This window comes from Ptychodera flava, chromosome 16, assembly GCF_041260155.1.
Source record: "Ptychodera flava strain L36383 chromosome 16, AS_Pfla_20210202, whole genome shotgun sequence".
Taxonomy (NCBI): Eukaryota; Metazoa; Hemichordata; class Enteropneusta; family Ptychoderidae; genus Ptychodera; species Ptychodera flava.
Genome location: NC_091943.1, coordinates 25,378,577 through 25,397,282, shown reverse-complemented (window position 1 = coordinate 25,397,282; position 18,706 = coordinate 25,378,577). Strand labels below are relative to the sequence as shown.

The window sequence follows — 18,706 nt, the reverse complement described above, 5'->3', positions numbered from 1 at the left end:
TCGAAATGTACCACTTGCAACTTCTACATTCTCAGGTATTTTTCCTTTATAATACTTCTGGAGTATAGCCTTGTCCGCTGCTAGTTCTTGGGTACGCACAACAACTTCACCAGCGCTGGTCAAAAAGAGGTATTTCTCTTGATTGCTCCGTATTAGGTGATCATGAACACGCTCAGAGAAGGAGTTCTTTATGCTGTTCTGTGCCTGACGTTTTATGTCGATGGTCTGCTGTTTGCTCTTAACATCACTTTTAGTTTTTTGTATTTTGGACACAATATCATTCAGCTCTGCCTTTTCGACTTCATGGCCCTTTGCGTTGACATCTCCGCACTGCTCGGCAGTTTTACACGGTCCATTCGGACACTTGTCTCGCCTGTCTGACCCATACAAATGACATTTTCCGCACTGTTTTTCTCCTGGTAACCTTGAAGTTGGGTGGCAGTACTTTTTCGAGATGACCAAATGACGCTCTTCCAGCAAATTCAGCTCTCTTTCCAGCAATCTGACCTCCTCTTGCCGTTGTTCGATGTAACGGTCAATGGGCGACTTGTATTTGTAGGTGTCTAGGAAATTTGTTGGCGCCATATTTTCCATCCGTACTGAACCACACGCCAAGCTCGAGGAAGGTGATGGAGATTCTGAGTTTTCACCGACTTCTCTGGTTTGTTTATAACTTAGCTTTCTGGGCTTGAACAAGTTGTCAGTTTTGAGTCCTTCGACACTCTTTGGACTTTCCTCATCCCTCAAACCTAGTTTTGAACAAGGGGTTTGTAGTTTGGCTACAGCATTTAGCAGCATTCTTCGATGTACATCACTTACTTTGCACGTGAACTTCTCCAAGTCGCCTCGCTTTAAAAATTTCATGTGATTTGTATTAACAAAGTCCAAACGACGAAACTCACTGGCATATTTTTCGAGTGTAGGATCTATATCTCGAAGAAAGTGTTCAACTTCAACCGGACTGACTCTAGGCGTATTCATTTTGTCTCGAAACTTTCAGCTCTTGTACCAACGAAGTTACGGTGGCGTCAGGTACTTGATGTTGTGAGCCTGGCAAAATTTGCATACCATCAACTTTCCTTCCCGCCAAAGCTTCAACTTCAAGGGAATGTCGTTAATTCTGCACTTTTTCTCCCCAGCTGTTACATACATACTATATTTCCTTAATAATTTACTAATGAAAGTACTAGTCGCATGAATTCTTTCCCCGAATTCAAAAAAAGAAGAAAAAGAATACATAAATTTAAACAAAAAATAAAACATTGAACTCCTGCAACACCCCTCTCTTCGATTGCTTTCTTCCACTGAATCGAGACAAGATGAGCCTTGTTCGTATACAATGTAAACAATTGATTTTGCCTCGACGTTTGGCGTACACACCGAAATGTTGAGCGCGTCGACCTCAGTCAAAGGAAGATACTACGAGCGTGGACGTCCGTTGAGTACGGATCTGCGAAAACTTGTTGTTACAGAACTCGAAGACTGTGGAGCTGACAAAGGGACTGGTCAAATCCCCAGAGGTGTTTTAACAGCTGTAAGCAAGACTTTCAAGTTGGATGAAAGGGGAGTGCAAAGGCTGTGGAAACGATATTGCGAATTTGATTCTGTGGAACCAAAGCCACACGGCGGCGGGAAACCAAAAAGGTTAGGAAGAGAAGACATTGAATTCATAGAGACTTTGAAACGTTCTGGACCATCAATACAATACAAGGAAATTCGCGACGAACTTTTACAGCATACCTATCTACCAGACGTCTCAATTTCTACGATAGGAAAAACAGTGAGAAATGAATTGAGTGGTGGTAGATGGACATTCAAAAAGATGACAACGCCATTGCCAGATCGTTTTACTTTGCGAAATATGCAGTACACTCAAGTGTTCATTGATTTTGTCAGTCAACGTAACCGATTCACGCTAAAATTTATGGATGAAGCTGGCATTAAAGTGACAACAGGTCAACCTCTGTACGGACATTCATTGATTGGAACACCGTGCGTAGAAGTTTGCCGATACATGAAGTCACCGATGTACACATTGCAGTTGCTGGTTGGATATGACGGCGTGAAACATTATCGTGTAATTGAAGGCGGCTCTGACACCAACGAATATGTCCATTTTATCCACGAAGCTGTGCAATCGTTCGGCGAGGATGGACAGCGTGCTTTGCAACAGGGTGACATTTTAATCTCTGACAATGCACCGATTCATCGCAACGAAGGTGAACTGATTCTCTCCGACTGGCTTGACACCCTTGGAATTGAGTACAGTTTTACACCAACGTATTCCCCCGATTTGAACCCAGTTGAACAATGCTTCAGCAAGGTGAAGAAAATTTTGAAGGCAGAGAGATATCACCGTCTCCTCCATGCTAACTTACCCGTTGCCGTGTATGATGCCGTCCGGGAAATAACGTGCCAAAATACAGTGAATTATTTCAGAAACACTGGGTGTGTTATTTAACGGCACAAAATGCACTGTCAGTGTTGAGCACTGTGTGTAAAATCAACATTGTTGTTCTAGTACTACTATTTTGTAGCTGTCATGTATTTAAGAAAAATGCCAAGGGAAGTTTCATTTATCTGAGACAGGAGAGAAGGCAGCAAAAACGTTTCACGTAGGAGTGCCAAGAATTTGCTGGTTGATAATATTCATAACGTTCCGATCAACTTGAAAGAAAAAATTTGTTGTATGCAAACTTGTTGATAGTGTAGATTGCTCTGGACATGCTACAGACTGTATGCTGAAGGGACTGTTGTCGTGATTGCCGAAATCGAGAGAAGAAAAGTTTATTTTTGAAAAGAATTTACTTGTTTCTTCCTAAAGTTCAAAAATCAAAATAAATACCCAAAAGAAAACTTTGATGATGTGTGTACATGAATTAGTAGTGCAAAAGTAAGCTTGCTGAGAATGTAGACTAGACAGTGTATGGGAAACGTTCGCCGCGCGCTGTAATCTAACACCACAGACTCAATTTGTTGCAAATGTTTACTTTTCTAATGATAAGCAACGTATAGACTTGTCGAGCTCTGCAAGGCAAACCGGACACTCAATCAAATTCCACTGTAATTAGCTTTATATTTTAGGGGAGGGAAATTTGATGACGGAACGATAGAACACACTAGCAAACAAGAGTATGAGAGATATTACCTCGATAACGACATCCAATCAACTCGGTTCTGAGACCTATCCCATCATGCCATGTTACTGGATTGATTCTGAACTGGATCGCTTTCACCGGTTGCAATAGGTCATTTCTGACAGGAGTGTTCTTGTTAAAGTTTCCAGTGAAAATCTTAAAACAAAAACAAAACAAAAATAAGTGGATATACATGCAACTTACATGGAAGTGCTAACTTTGGAATTCGCTATCAGATCTCGGAATGCAATTTTTAAGAAAGCAACAACGCGGAGCAAAAATTTACAAAATATACAACCTTGCTGCTCTGCAAGAAAATAGTCACGTGCTAGAAAACTGAAAAAAAGGCAAGAAATGTGGCTTCGTTGACGTAGAACATGCGTAGTCCGCATCAAGTCTTTCAAAGCAAACGAAATTGCGTGTGCTCATTTTCACTAATCTGTCCAAAGATATAATGACCAATCGATGAAAACAGTAGAACCATATCTTGTAGGAATAGAAGACATGATGGAAAAGCCTGTGGAGCCTTGCTTCCAGTGCGTATACGGGTTTCGATACCTTAGGAAACAAAAATATTTTGAAAACATGTCGTAGATACCTTACTCTCGTTGTCTTCTTCATAAACCTGCCAGATTTTGTTGTCGGTTGAGTAGAGTACTCTGTACGACGTTACCCAAAATGCATTGTCACGAGATCCCTGTGTGGCGATGGCAAGCACGGTATAGACGTCAATAAGATCTATGTGAAACCACTGATCTGTGTCATGGAATTCTGGGATCCAACCTATTGCCGGGTCTTCCAGAATGCGCATGCGTCCTTCACGGGCACCGAACTTTCGGTCCTACGTAGTCGACCCGAACAGCTGATTGTCATGCACGTTACCGGTTGCCAGACCAACGCCTTCGCCACAACCTTGACACAAATAAACCATTAACTAAGTATACATCATTTGTTCATTTTGTACTGGTATATTGCTTTGTCGCTGCCTTAAACATTGCATAAGGACGAACACACATATTTCTTGAAATTTTCTAAATGTATCGACAACTGCAGATTCAGTGCGAGAATAGCTATACCAATATAGCAATCCGTTCAAGTAAGCTTCTTTCCAAAAAATTTGTTAAATTACATTTTAGGGCGTTTCTTTCGTCAATTTCTTTTCTGAAAAACTCGTAATTTTGTTTGAATGCAAACAAGTTTCTGTCCTCTCTTTCACCATGAACACGACTGGAACTAATTTGGGATAATTGGATGGTGAAGTAATGCCGATTTAATCTACAAACGTAATCTCACCTGCTTTTCTTTTTACATTACACACTTGTTTTTATGAGTAATTTGCAATATTGCAACATTCAGCTATACGACACCTAACAATTTCGAGAAATTTGAAAAATATGAAAATCCAATTATCCAAAATTAGTTCCAATCGTGTTCATGAAACTCAGTAAATTCTCTTTTCTCTGTTTTAAATTTTGTATGTGCAATACGAAATCTTCCCTTTTTAATGCTTTTAAATTGGGAAATGTTTTCAATTCTTTATGGATAGATTCGCCAATTACTTATACTCCATCATTCCACCAGTGGACGGACTCATTTTTAACAGCAACTCTGTCTGATCAAAGACTAGGTAGCTAGAAGGAAGAACACTTGCTATGGCCATGTATTTACACATAATCATCTTATTAGCAAATCAAGTCGTACGATCGAGGTCGAGTATGGTCCAATGCCTTTTCTTGGAACTGTTGATTTGGTATTTCGCTTGTCAGACGAATCTAAACAATTCCCGATATAAAAATAAAATTACTTCACACCTATTTGTGGAAAGCGGTCCCTTTACTCTGATTTGTCATATAATTTCTTTTCACCACTCATCCATCAGCAACACATTATATATCATACTACTATACCATGTATTGTACAACATCATTCCATACCATACCATGCATAGCATTCAATACCATACCACGCCCGGCAACATCATACCGAACGACATAATATTGCACCATCCAATACGATATAATACTAAACCATGGATGATACCATGATACTGTATAAGCCATTCATCGTTGTTCATGTGTGTAAAAGAATATAGTGTGTCGCAACTTCATATGCAATTCAATGAAAGAAAAGGCGCCATTCTTTTGTCAAATAAAGTGGAGATATGTCGACATGAAATTCAATTACCTGTAGCGATACAGCCAATTACTCCAACCATGAGGCAGATGCCACCGTTCCAAGATCGAGGATGAATACGAACAAACTGCGCCATCACAGGTTGAGGAAGGTAATTTTCAACGGTCGCCCATTGATCGTAATTTCCGTGAAATACCTAAAAGCAAGAAGGGAACTTTATTTTAAAAAATAATGATGAATATTAAGTACAAGATGAGAAAAGACTTACATGTTGTGATAATGGAAATGATTAAGATATATTAACCTTTCCAATCGACCAAATTAAGCCAAAGATGTGAATCTCACTTATAGCCGACAATACTGCATTATATCTTTTTCTTTACTGACAGATTTGCATGAACATTATTTTGTTAATGATTTAAGAGTTCCCTATTACACTGTTACAATCTTTGCCTCAAAAATTTGGTATTTATGGATGGTACGATTGGAATAGGCTGTGCTCACGGTTATTCAAGGCATCCCTAATTTTTCTCTTAATGATTTGGATTTTAATCGTGTTGTGTCGGTATGTGAGATTTTTTCCCACTTGTTTGTACGCGTGCAGGATTGATTTCATTGGTATCGTCATGATCAATTTCCGACACTTCACATTCTGAATACTATATAAACTTTCTGTTGCGCGCGCTTAGAATTTTAACGTGGAACTCTTTGATTGAACCAAAAGATTCCTACCTTAACGTCTGCATTTTCAACCCGATAATCATACCAGTATGTATCATCTAAGCTGTAAGATATCGTGTAGCCAGTGACCCATTCCTCGGGCGAATCTGCACCCCTTCCACGTGTGGCAATTCCAGTTATTCGCATCCGTCTATTGAAACTGACCTGTAACCACTGTGAACCATCGTTACGGCTAGGTACCCAACCTCCTTCGCCAGCGACCAGACGCCCAAGCTCAGGTACGTGATCGTCGTTGAACGATGATGAGGCGGACATCCTGGTTGTATTATTATCATCCACACTGGCCGATAACAGTGGGTATGTACATAAGCCTATGATTCAGAACATGAGATACATACTCATCAACTCGACGTCCAACGATACAATCTTTGATAAGAAATTGCAAAGCTTGTAGCTGTGGTTTATCCATAGAGTTTCAAATAGATTGAACATGTTTCAATTATCGAGATACGTTGTTTTTCGATTGCATGCAACTCTCGTTTCAACATGAAAACAGTTCACGTTCGTTATACGATTTTGATACATTTAAAGAATTCGATACATTTTATGCTACATTACCTATGTCAATCCTTTTTTTCGCTTAATTATTCAAGTAATTACCTTTATGTCGTACACATATACACAGACAAACACAAACACATGTATAATATATATCATACCACAAATTACTTCAAGTAGATAGTAATAATATCTGTTACTTAAGTTTCATGTATACATTCATATATATATATATATATATATATATATATATATATATATATATATATATATATATATATATATATATATATATATATATATATATATATATATATATATATATATATCGAAGTATACAGTTGTCCTCGGGGAAATTACGGTGCTCGTTGCGGAAAGCAGAACGTTATTAATGATAACACAATTTACTTCGAGTGCAAAGTAATAGTATACGTTACTTAAGTTTCGTGCATCGAGAATTCTGCAATCTTCTGTCAGAAGGTAGTTAAGGGAAAGCAACTCCACACATCGTTCATATTTGGGTTGTTTGCGTTTTATGTATGATATCGTGTATAATATAAGTGTATATCCTGTTTGGCTGTTTCATGTAAATTGTTGTTTTAGCCATGGCGAGACGTACCCGTAATCTACGTGTCTTGTGTTACTCCGGGTTGGGGCGGAGAGATTACTGTGACACTACGATCCTTGGCGCTACGTTTCGAAAACAGAGTTTTCTTCATCAGTCGCTTAAAATTCAGTTTTGTTCGGTGAGACGTGTTGAATGGTTGATTGTTTTATTTTGTAATATGTTGTTCCATTTGAGTTTGTTGTTCATATAAGGAAGCTAAAATATCTACTGTTTGATCTCGTTGTGTTTGTATAGGTTCTTGTGAACCTGAGTTTGAGCTATTGTAGTTTTGTGAAGTCTGGCGCTTATAGTGTGTCGCCTATATTTCTGTTCCTTCTGTATGCGATTATTGGTTTGTTTTTGAACAGTTGTTTCAGTGTTTCGTCTTTTTCAAGTTCATGTCAGTTTTCTGTCAGGGCTTGCTTGATTTTTGTTGTTTCTATGTACGGGCTGTATGTTGTTATGAAAGCTATTGTATTATTGGTGGCGTTATTTTTGTCTTTTTGTTGTTCAAGCAGTTGTTTTATTTTTTTTATGATTTGTCTCTCTGATAATGCGTTCTATTTCATTTTTCTTGTATTGTCGGTCCTGTAATTTTTCACTAAATTGTGTGACTTTCTGTGTAAAATCGGTTTCGTTGTTGCATGTTCTGATGTATCGTAATGTTTCACCTTTGATCAGACCATTGAATGTTGCTGCCGGATGGCATGAGTTTCTTTGTAAGAATTGGAATGTATCTGTTGGCTTTGTGTGTGTCTTGATGTCGAGAATATTCTCTTTGTTGTACCGATGACCTTTGTAGATAGTCAGGTCTAGGTATGTGATTTCTTGAGGGGAGCTTTCAAACGAAAATTTGAACGTGGGATGCATTTTGTTTATGTTTGATATGAATTCATTGAGTTCGTGTTGTGTTCCGATGAAAATCAGAAAGACATCATCCTGAACCTCAGCCAGGTCGATATTTGTTGTTTGTGTTTATGTATTATTCTCATTTCTGTCTCGTGGAATGTGAGGTCAGCCAGCTCTGGCGACGTTGGCGAACCCATTGCCACCCCGTAAATCTGCCTGTAGAATTCATCATGAATTCAAATGTGTTGTTTTTTAAGATTATTTCTAGCAGAGCTATCATGTATTTCGTTGGTGGTTGCTTGATTATGTAATTGTTTGATGATCTTTCCTGATTTAATGCTCTGCCGACTGATTCAATTGCCTCATCATGAGGTGTATTCGTGTACATGGAATTTACATCCAGTGTTACTAGTGTCGCATTGGTCGGAACTTTGATTGTCTCAATTTTCCGTATAAAGTCTGTTGTGTCTTTGATGTATGTTGGTTGTTTCTTGACGATTTGTTTGAGAAAATGGTCAATGAACTCTGATATGTGAAATGTTGGACTGGAGCATCCACTTATGATTGGCCGTCCTATGAATATAGCTCCTGGTGGCGGCACTTTGTGAATTTTTGGTAGAAGGTACCAAAGTGGTGTTCTTATTTTTCTATTGATTGGATTCAGATATTCATATGTGTGATGGTCAATGTGTTTTTCATTGTACATTTCTGTTATGAGATTGTGTATGACTTCTATTGTGTTTCGTGTGTCATCTGCTGCCAATTTGTGTAGTATCGTTGGTCGTTAAGTTGACGTTGACATTCTTTTATGTAATCATTAGTGTTTAAAATTGCTGTCCCCCGACCTTTATCAAATGGTTTGATGGTTATCTGTTTGTTCTTTGATAGCGTTATTAACGCTATTTTTTCTGCACGTGTCATGTTGTTTTTTGTGCTTCGAAAAGGTGTGTTAACAATAGCCAATATTGTCGCTTCCAAATAATTCTCTAGTTTTGTGTTCTCGGTTGTACGTGGGATCCATTTCGAGTTTACTTTGAATGGGTGTTTTACGGTCTGTTTGTGTCTCATGATATATCGGAGTCTCATTTTCCGAATGTATTTTTTGATGTCCTCTAATAGGTGGATTCTGTTAGGACGATTTGGTGTGGAATGAATTTTAAGCCTTTGCTAAGTACGTTGATTTCAATGTTGGTGAGTTTGTGTGTTAATAGGTTTTTTATGAATCTGAGATTTTTGTTTGTTACAGTGCTCAATTTTGTTCTATTGCGATGTTTCGTTATTTTTGTCATACTGTGATTCTTGTTTCTGTGTTTTCTTTTTTAGCTTTGTTCTGTTTTTTGTAGTTTCTATTGTTTTGGATTTGTGTTGTCTGTGTTCTTGGTGGTTCATTGTTTTTAACGGTAGTTCTCTTTTCATATGTGTTGGCCTTGAAAAAGGCCGTTTGTGGTTTGGTTTTGTTAGGCGAGAGCCGTCACTTATTGATGTTGGTAAGACGACTTGCTGTTTATGTTGTCTCTCGCCTTATTCCTAGCCGATTTGATAGTCGAGCTAAGAAGTTGGATAGCTTTCTTAGCTGTACACTCTATAAATTTTATAATCAATATTGATAAATTCACCGGTTTCTCGACGGGTATGTGTATTCCACACAGAATAAGTTTTTAATGATGAATATTTCCAATTTGTAAATTTTGAAATGATTTCTCTTTAACTGTCCAAGTACGTGTCATATACATCTGCTGTTTTGTCATCCTGGGAATAGTACGTCTCCATAGTTACTGAATTTAAGGTTAATTTGCAAAGTCATAACTGTCAGCCCATACTGCGAATTTGTCAAACAATCAGGTACTCGGAAGTACACCTGATTAGTTGCTAGACAACAATTTTTCACTCCCGTTTTCTCAGACATGTAGTAAATACTTTCTTTATGTGAATTTGTTTGTTTGTGTTTTTTTCACACACGTTTGAAATGGGAATAAAGCATTATATATAGGTACAATGATCTATTCCTCTATTATATAGTATCACTAACAACTTTAGATCCGTTCTGTGAAGTAGCCTTAATTTCCTTTATAAATTATATATATATATATTATATATATATATATATATATATATATATATATATATATATATATATATATATATATATATATATATATATAATATATATATATATATATATATATATAAATCTTAATTGATACACACTACCACACCTAGTTGTTTGGTCCGAACGTATTTTAATGAACTTTGACGTCCTATTGATATGTATATATATATATATATATATATATATATATATATATATATATATATATAATATATATATATATTACATCCATTAGAACATTAAATTTATACATTATATATATATATATATATATATATATATATATATATATATATATATATATATATATTTCATCCATTAGAACATTAACTTTTATACATATATTATATATTTATATGTGTGTGTGCCTGTGTCTGTTTGTGCCGTTTGTGTCACTGTCTGCCTGTTTGTCTGTGACTCTGACTCTGTCTCTGTGAACTTACCTAGTTCGCATGTTCTCGTGAGGTCGCACACTGAAAGAAAGAGGGAACCAGTAAGCTATCAAAAGCCTGAAGCAGTCCATTGCATCGATCTGTTTGTGCAATTAACTTTAATAAATGAATTGTACTTCTATTGAAACGGATGTACACAATTGCACCACGCACCCTGCAAATCGACTTGAGAAAGTCAGTTAAAGCAAAATTAATGTATTATTGTGTGCTTTTCGAGTTATTTGTAATCGTGCATTTGAAATTTTGCTTCCACTAATTCTAAGCACCCAATCGATCCACTATTTCTGCTTCCTTTATAAGAAAATGAAGAAACCATTCAACAAGGGAAACTTTGGAATAATAATTCAAATACTGATAGATACGGATCCAAATACTGATAGATATTCTATGACTTTTCCGAAGCTATACATGATAAATTATTGACTAAACCTTCAAAATTCCAGTAAACGTCTTTCGAAGAATAAGTCGCTTACATTTATTATTAACAGCGATAAGTTATCTCGTGGAATTCAAAACTTTACACCCTTTAGACAACAGATTCGCTTACGTTGTCGCCGGTAAATACGGGCATTGTATCTCTCATCTGCTACCAGCGGAAGATCCAATGTCCAGGCGCTCTCGTCTCGTAGGTAACACTGGCGTGAAGAGGGCGCGTAGACAAAGCTGAGGCATGTGAAATCCCATTCATCGAGACACCTTAGGGCGCATTCTTCATCGCTAACATCTTCTATGACTTTTCTGTTGTCCCAGGCGTAATCTGCCGACTGGTATCGAACAAACTCGGCAAGCACGTCACCTTGAAAAGTTTAAACAATATAAAATGAACCACTCCAGGCCACTATTTTTCTATTTCACATTCAGTCATAATAGTTTGTTCTTCATATCAAACATTTTCATACTCTAAAAGCTAAGCAGGATAAAATGGGTTTACTTATTTCAGTGATGAACGTGCCACCATCAAGCTTCATGATTTTCGCAGTTTGAAGACCTTTCACATTGCTGTCCTTATTTGTGGTGGAGTAGAAAGTAATGCTACGAGTCTGCCCAAACATTTTAGTGCATACTCAAAAGGTTTAACAACGAAACCATATAGTAGTATCCTATGAATATATTTACTGTCAAAATATTAAGTTTTCGGTCAAAAGCGATATCCTACATAACGATTGCTCTTTTGGTTACAATCTATACGACTTAATACGACTCCATGAGTTTCAGATCTATTTTACTACCATGGACCATGATTGATTCCATATACATTTACCTTAGAAAAGGACTCCTTTTCATTTCAACTAGACGTAACGGTGGACAAAAGGACCCAAACCCACTAGATGGTCTTGCAAAATACGGTCCAGACCTCGCAAAAAGGTGATTCTTAGAATGTGTTGACTGCATTAAAGACGACTGTTACAGTACCAGAACGTAGTTGAGCAAAGGTCTAGTAAAACGTGTAAAACTTATGGCGAGTTTGGATCATTCCTTCAAAATAAATTAACTCAACTTGAATTTAAAAACACCTTCCCTTAATAGCATTGTCACCCAATGGATAAACACTAACGTTTTATTGAAATTGCGTCATTGTAATGTAATTTCCGACTATTAACATTATGAATATAAGGCAATACAATCAATCATACTAAGCTTTAAAGCATGTTGATAGACTATCTTGTCGTACCGAATGCATTACTTAAGTTTTCAGATTGTCAAAGTCAGGAGAAGTAAAGGGTAATTTATTTAAAAGACCAGGTTACACATTATGACGATGAATTCAACCATTATTGTTTCTCATACAAAAACAACTATTTCAATTCAAGGACGAAGGCGCCTCGGAGACAGATATTTGGTCACTGAAATTTTAGAAATTCTTTTCTGGTCTACCAGTCTTTAAAAAAGCTTCGAATACAGCAAGTGAATTTTTGCTAATCTTAGTTTTGTGAAAATCAAAAAGTTGATTTTCCCCCTAGAGTTAACACATGCATGGCGGCCATTTTGAATTTCAAATATCGGTAAATGATGGGTAATTTGATTCTCTAGTACGATCATTTATTTGCACGATGATCCCTTATTTTTATTTTTACTCCATTATGAGAAAGGCTCAAAGTTTCGTGAAGGAAAGTTTGAGAAGACGTTTCAGTCTTTCAATTGCAAGGCGCTGCTGAACTGCTTGGAGCTCAGATTGCTAATAAGCTACATTTCACTGCACTGGGCATAAAATATGTCCCAAAGATTTACCAAGTAGTGGTCAGCTTTTGCTGGCCATGGCCTACTTCTGTCATGTATGACCATTGCCATTCCGACTTAAAATGAATAGCAAAACATTTAATTACTTACGTTTTCCTTTGCAGCCATACAGTTCCATCTGCAATGCTACTTCATTGTCCCATGTAACGGGATAAACACGTACAATACGAGCGAAGACAGGAGGTACAAAATAATTGGTGACCAGATCAAATCGGCCCTGGTTTCCTGGAAATATCTGCATTTCAAAATGGAAATCAAAATTTTATCTTCCGTGTGAGTGAGCAGACGGAAAGATCAAAGATGCTTGTAGATTAACGAAACAGCCAGTAATAGAGAAAATTTTAATGAAACCTGACTGTCAGTGTACACATTAATGAGATAATTGTATTAGACGTGCCAGTTTTCATTGCTGCTGACGTCTCTAATATGTTGTTTACAATACCTAAAATTATATAAATCTGAGTCGACGTACTCGTGAATGCACCAAACGTCAAAGCGTTGGGCATCAATGTTGTTTCATGACGTTGTAAGCCCAAACACTTTGGTGAATAATCTCTAAAGCGGCAATCCTGATTCCCTGGTTCTTGCATTAGTGCGTGGTGATATTGGCTGCTTCATGTGATTCAATCCTTTGTTCTCCCTTGAAAGTTGTGTTCCCTTAGAGAATTTGTTCAGTGGTAAAACAACTCAAAATATCTTCCCTAGGGAGTGAGCATCGCGTTACACAAGATGGAACTGAATCACGTTATCTGCTTTACTTTATTATTGTTTATTTTGTGGTAAATGAGACGCAGTAATTAATGTCATGCTTTTATTTTTTGAGAAATTTTCCTCATAGTTGAAACCCAAAGAAACCGAAACCCAAAGAAGTTCGGAGGTTTAGTGTATAAAAACTAAGAATTGTCACTCAGCCGAGTAGGACGGTCACCGTCGTCATGTATATTATTGTTATTATGGGTAGTCGTTTATCTGCTTACACGTACAAAGAGGTGGGTTAAACATGTATACAGGCGAGATGTACTTCATAATTCGGCCTACGTTCAATCAGGATACTGCTACATGGTTACAATATCTGGGACAATCGGTTGCCTATAAAGACGTGGTCCACCATAGTAAAAGAAGTTGGGCGTCTCACAGAAGTTAGAATATCCAAGTTTCTGTATACGTCTACATGTCTGTCGGAATGCAGTTTGCCAAGTGAAGATGACATGTGTAGCTGTCTAGAAAATGTACATCTTAAAACGTTCACAAATCTGCATATATTATTGTAATGACTGACTTAGTATACGGTTTTAATTAAATAACGGTAGAGTCGGCAATATTAGAGAGCCGCTCAGAACCATTAAAATGACTTTCAAAACTTGGTCAGCTGATCCTGTTTTGAGGGACACCCTCTTGCAATCTGTGTCTGAAAATGTTAGTCTGACAACCTTTCATGGAAACAGCCAGCAAGAACACTTTAAATAACCATCTGTGTCTTCAGGACAGCACGGACACTCGCTAAAATAGCACATAGAATTGAAAGCATATGTTTTATTTGGTAGTTTTCCGAAGTGCTTTAGTTTTGTAAAACCCTATTTAATGTTAGATATGAAAACCAGTTGCAGTCGTTTGATACCCAATTATTGTTTCTCATTAAAGACATTGCCTTTTGCAACTGCGCTGTGTTATGCATAATGCTTATGAAATCATGCATTATTTTCAAATATCTTAGACTAAGGACTACCTTCGCCGGGAAAAATGTACGCAGTTTTTAAAATCTTTATGTTCAACTTTACAGTATTATCCTAGCTCTTAAGAATCATATATGGTGTGGTTTCATTATTTAAAGCCGTTGTTAAATTCTGTTTTGTCTTACAGCTTCAATTTCTCTGATTTGTCATATTTCCTGTACAAGGCAAGCTACCATATGGGACACAGGTAACGATATCAATATTTTATCTTGAAAATAGAAACTATAGGGATAGGTAAATGTTACTTTTGGGGACTTGGGGGCTGTGCGCTTATTTTTTTGTTTTTTTGTTTTCTTGTTTGTGTTTTGGGTTGTTTGTTTGATTGTTTGTTTGTTTGTTTGTTTGGTTGGTTGGTTGGTTGGTTGGTTGGTTTTAGATGTTTTGGTTCAGTCTACAATTACAAGTCGATGTACCATATGCAAGTAGAGCAGCAGCTATTGAGAAACAATTTCCAAAAGCAAATATAGTTCCACGATAACATCTATATTATTAACTTCCGGGTTCAAACTTCAGTAACAATGCCTGTAACTTGAGTTACCTTTTCCACTCCTGTTGAAGTGTCCTGATATATATTCCAAGAATCACCATCCAAGCTGTATCCTACTTTGAAAGTTATCAACCATCCATGGAAAACGGCCTCAGAAATCCGCCCAGCGGTCCGGATCCCGGTGACTGTCGTTGGTAGACGCAGATCCACTTGCAACCACGGATTCTCGTCAATTCTGTCTGCAATCCAGCCGCCAGTTGGACCAAAGAAAGACTCCTTCGTACCGAGCCTGGAATACGTCGGATGACTTGTTCGTCTTATCGGAGTTAGCATATCGTAAGTACTTGAAGCGGTGATTTGGTCATCTTCAATTTCCCTTGATTCCATGCCAAGGGGATTGATGCATTGTGGACCTGGGAATTTAACTGTACAAGAAACGAAAATGAATAAAATTTGTCGATATAACATTTTTCCGTCTATCTTTTTGACAGTTATGTATTAATTTCTTTTACAGTTTTATTGGGCGTTTCACTAACAACATTGTTGTTTAGAAAACTTTACTGAAAATAAGGCAATGATATAAAACATAGGTTCATAAAAATGGAGACAAGCACTGTTTTTTTAGCCTATCAAAGGATTTGCCAATGTCTGTATTAACATATCAATAGTCTGCAATTACACAACAGATCTTTTGGCGATGCACGTGCATGATTTACTAAAGCTATAAATAATTGCCGCTTTCAATCACTCCAGGGGAAAGTGTGTCTATATTATAATATCTCTTCCAAGGACCTGAATTCTTTCAGGCTAAAAGTTCTCATTCTGCTACAATTATGGACGATTACTGAAACCATGGTAAACTTACACATTTGACAGATGTAGTAATTTCGCTCATTACAATCGGATGCCTCCCATTTGTATTCATCTTCCTCTCTGAAATTGAAAGCAAGTTATACGTAGATTTCGTAAACACTAATTTGTGTGAATTTATTTGAACTACTTTAATTGACAAAACGAAATGTTTATATGCCGAGGGTAAACATCTACTCAAGCTTTTCGAAGAACTCTTTAAATGATTCTGGTCCATAATAAAGCATAATTGGCGGGGGCTACCATCTAATGTTTCGGATTTTGCGTAAAAAGTTACCTTAAATTTACCTATACTTGATATTCAAAATTGCTGCAAATACTCAGTGTTGAGTCTACAGGGGAGAATTCAACTTTGCAATTGCACAATCACAAGAATATCAATTTAATTACTCAAAATCCTTCAAAATTATTCAACACGTACAGCACACCAGAAAAAGTTAAAATTTGTGTGATCAAAGAAACTAGTAGACTGATATAAATGAACTTGATGGTTCAGCCGGAGGTATGTGATTGCACGGTTCATGTACTTTATTTTATTTTTCGATCAGCTATAACAACTTCATTGCTTCATTCGCGTTCTCTGTCCACAAGGAAACACAAATTTTGCCATATCTAAACACCCCAATGCTGTGTCTATAATATGCAATACGTGTTCGATACGCGCTCGATGTTTATTACATTCAATCGACCATTATCTGAAGTTTTGTTCATCGTGTGATGGAGAAACTGTGCAAGACGTTTCAAGATCCTTCCTTCAAGAAAAAATTCCTACCTCATGCAGGCACAGTCCTTCATCCTACCAAAAATTTGAGGATTACTTTTCCAATTGTTGAAGTTCAACTCATAGTTATCTTGCCACTGCCACCTGCCTTCAACGACGCGATCGTTGACGCCAATCCAAAAATCTCCAGTGATGTTGAAATCGTGCATGAACATTTCGATGTAGTCTTGGGATTCCTGGTCGAGAATCAATACCAGACTTCCATTTCCCCGCTCACACGCAGCGTTTGCTTCCATCCAGGTTGTCTGCTCCAAATGGAACTCAAGGGGTAGTAATGATACCTCTGAAATAAAAAATGATTTTGTGTAAACCTTGTTGCTCTGTCACATTCTCGTAATAGTGGTTTTTTTCATGGAAATTGTTTTAAAGTCAAACACCCGACAACAAAATACATCAGCAAATTTGAAACACTGAGAGAGAGAAAGACAGACAGATAGAGACAGAAAGGGACAGAGAGGGACAGAGGGGCAGAGAGAGGGGAGGGATATTGTAGGGGAAAGACACGAAGAGACATAAGAGACAAAGAGTCAGACAGAGAGTTAGTCAAATCAAAATTGATCTTGATAACCTGTATCGCATTGTGCACTGAATCAGAAATAAACTCTCATAAAATCTTCTCAGTCGTCAGCTTGAAGCTTGGCAGGGTCATGTTCCGTATCAATTTGAGACCGAGTTTTAGGAAATATAAAAGGTAATGACGCCAAAAAAGACGTTCGATGTTTCATAAACAATTAAAACGAAACGAAGTATGTACTCTTTGACCAGCTGGAGTTCAGACGAAGAACATTGACAGAGCATCCACTTTAAAGAAAGACAATCTCTTGGCAAGACGGGAAGTAATATTGACGTTTTTCATTCTGTCTACTTAACTTGGAATTATAGCAGCTTCACGTTGGTGGTTTTAAACAGTCAAAGTTACGCCTCAAACCGTGTACATCACAATAACATACCATGAAAGTACTTTAGAGGTGTTTTTTAAATAGTAGGTGCTGAAAATCGTATTCCCAACAAAAGTACTTGCATAGGGTTATTGACCGTGCGTGGGCAAAGAGCAAAATTAAGTTGTTTGACTGTAGGTTATCTGGAAAAGAAATTAAACATGTATTTTACAAGATGCTATATAGTATACCTCTTTCACAGCGTGGCCCTCTCCAATTAGCCGGACATTCGCAAGCAGTGACTCCTTCACGGATCAGATCGGCAAGACAGGTACCACCATTGTGGCAAGGGTCCCCACTGCAACCATCTAAATCTATGACAGATATACACATAGAACCCCGTTAAATGTCAACATTTTGTACAACGCTCATTATTGGTTCCACAAAAGAATTCATTCGATATCTTGAGCAGCAGTTTCCTTGAAATATTTTTTTTTTATTTCGAGGCAACAAAAAATTAAACAGCCTCCACATATGCCATTCCAAGGCTATCACAACTGTTGGTTAAGCTGCCTTCCCTAATTCAAAACACTAGGCAACAGTATCCTAAAATATTGTAAATCGATAGAGGGTTTTGCCTATGATCTTAAGAAGATTTGCGGGACCAGAGTAAACATTTAGTGATGCATACTGCAGGGTGTATTCACATGCTTGCTTTTTGTAAGTAAGTCCCTAAAGCTCTAAATTTCACATATTTTCCTTCTAAGTAACCTGATCGTGTAACTACATTAATGTTACCATAATTGTGTCGGATCGAAGGTATTCCAGGAAGACTGGCTTCATTCTCCTAAAGGTAGTGTGCCCCTCGGGGACATATATTAAGATTCTCAGTTTTTTTCAACACGTTTCTGATCTACCACTTATCAGGGCCCACTTTAAAGCTGTTGGATTAAGACATTCTTTGACCATCCTAGGTTTTCGAAAATAGAAAATTGTATTTTCCCCATAAAGTTTACGCGGGGATGGCAGCCACATCTCGGTAATTTTTAGGTAATTTGTTTCTGTAGTACTAAACTTTGTGCGGTGACCCTTGATTTTTATCCTGATTTGGTAAGAGAATATTTGAATGTTATCTGGAGGAAAGTTTGATTAAAAGTTTAAGATGTATGCTACCTATTAAGGATTATTGTCT

The 18,706-nt window shown here is 37.3% G+C and overlaps 2 protein-coding genes across 2 annotated transcripts in view; both read right to left on the bottom strand.

Moving 5' to 3' along the window:
• The window catches only part of LOC139114411 (uncharacterized), a 49,162-nt gene extending 42,843 nt beyond the window's left edge, over positions 1-6,319 (bottom strand). Inside the window, exons 1-4 of the mRNA XM_070676131.1 lie at positions 6,003-6,319; positions 5,322-5,466; positions 3,736-4,049; positions 3,149-3,293 (exon numbers count right to left, since the gene is read on the bottom strand). Coding sequence (XP_070532232.1) covers positions 3,149-3,293; positions 3,736-3,948 — 358 coding nt within the window. The 5' untranslated portion in view covers positions 3,949-4,049; positions 5,322-5,466; positions 6,003-6,319. The remainder of the gene's footprint in view (positions 1-3,148; positions 3,294-3,735; positions 4,050-5,321; positions 5,467-6,002) is intronic.
• LOC139113951 (EGF-like repeat and discoidin I-like domain-containing protein 3) overlaps positions 5,314-18,706 on the bottom strand; it is a 30,217-nt gene continuing 16,824 nt past the window's right edge. Inside the window, exons 5-13 of the mRNA XM_070675426.1 lie at positions 17,766-17,888; positions 16,628-16,919; positions 15,851-15,918; positions 15,037-15,410; positions 12,856-13,000; positions 11,075-11,323; positions 10,519-10,548; positions 6,156-6,322; positions 5,314-5,466 (exon numbers count right to left, since the gene is read on the bottom strand). Of these exons, the coding sequence (XP_070531527.1) occupies positions 5,314-5,466; positions 6,156-6,322; positions 10,519-10,548; positions 11,075-11,323; positions 12,856-13,000; positions 15,037-15,410; positions 15,851-15,918; positions 16,628-16,919; positions 17,766-17,888 (1,601 nt within the window). The remainder of the gene's footprint in view (positions 5,467-6,155; positions 6,323-10,518; positions 10,549-11,074; positions 11,324-12,855; positions 13,001-15,036; positions 15,411-15,850; positions 15,919-16,627; positions 16,920-17,765; positions 17,889-18,706) is intronic.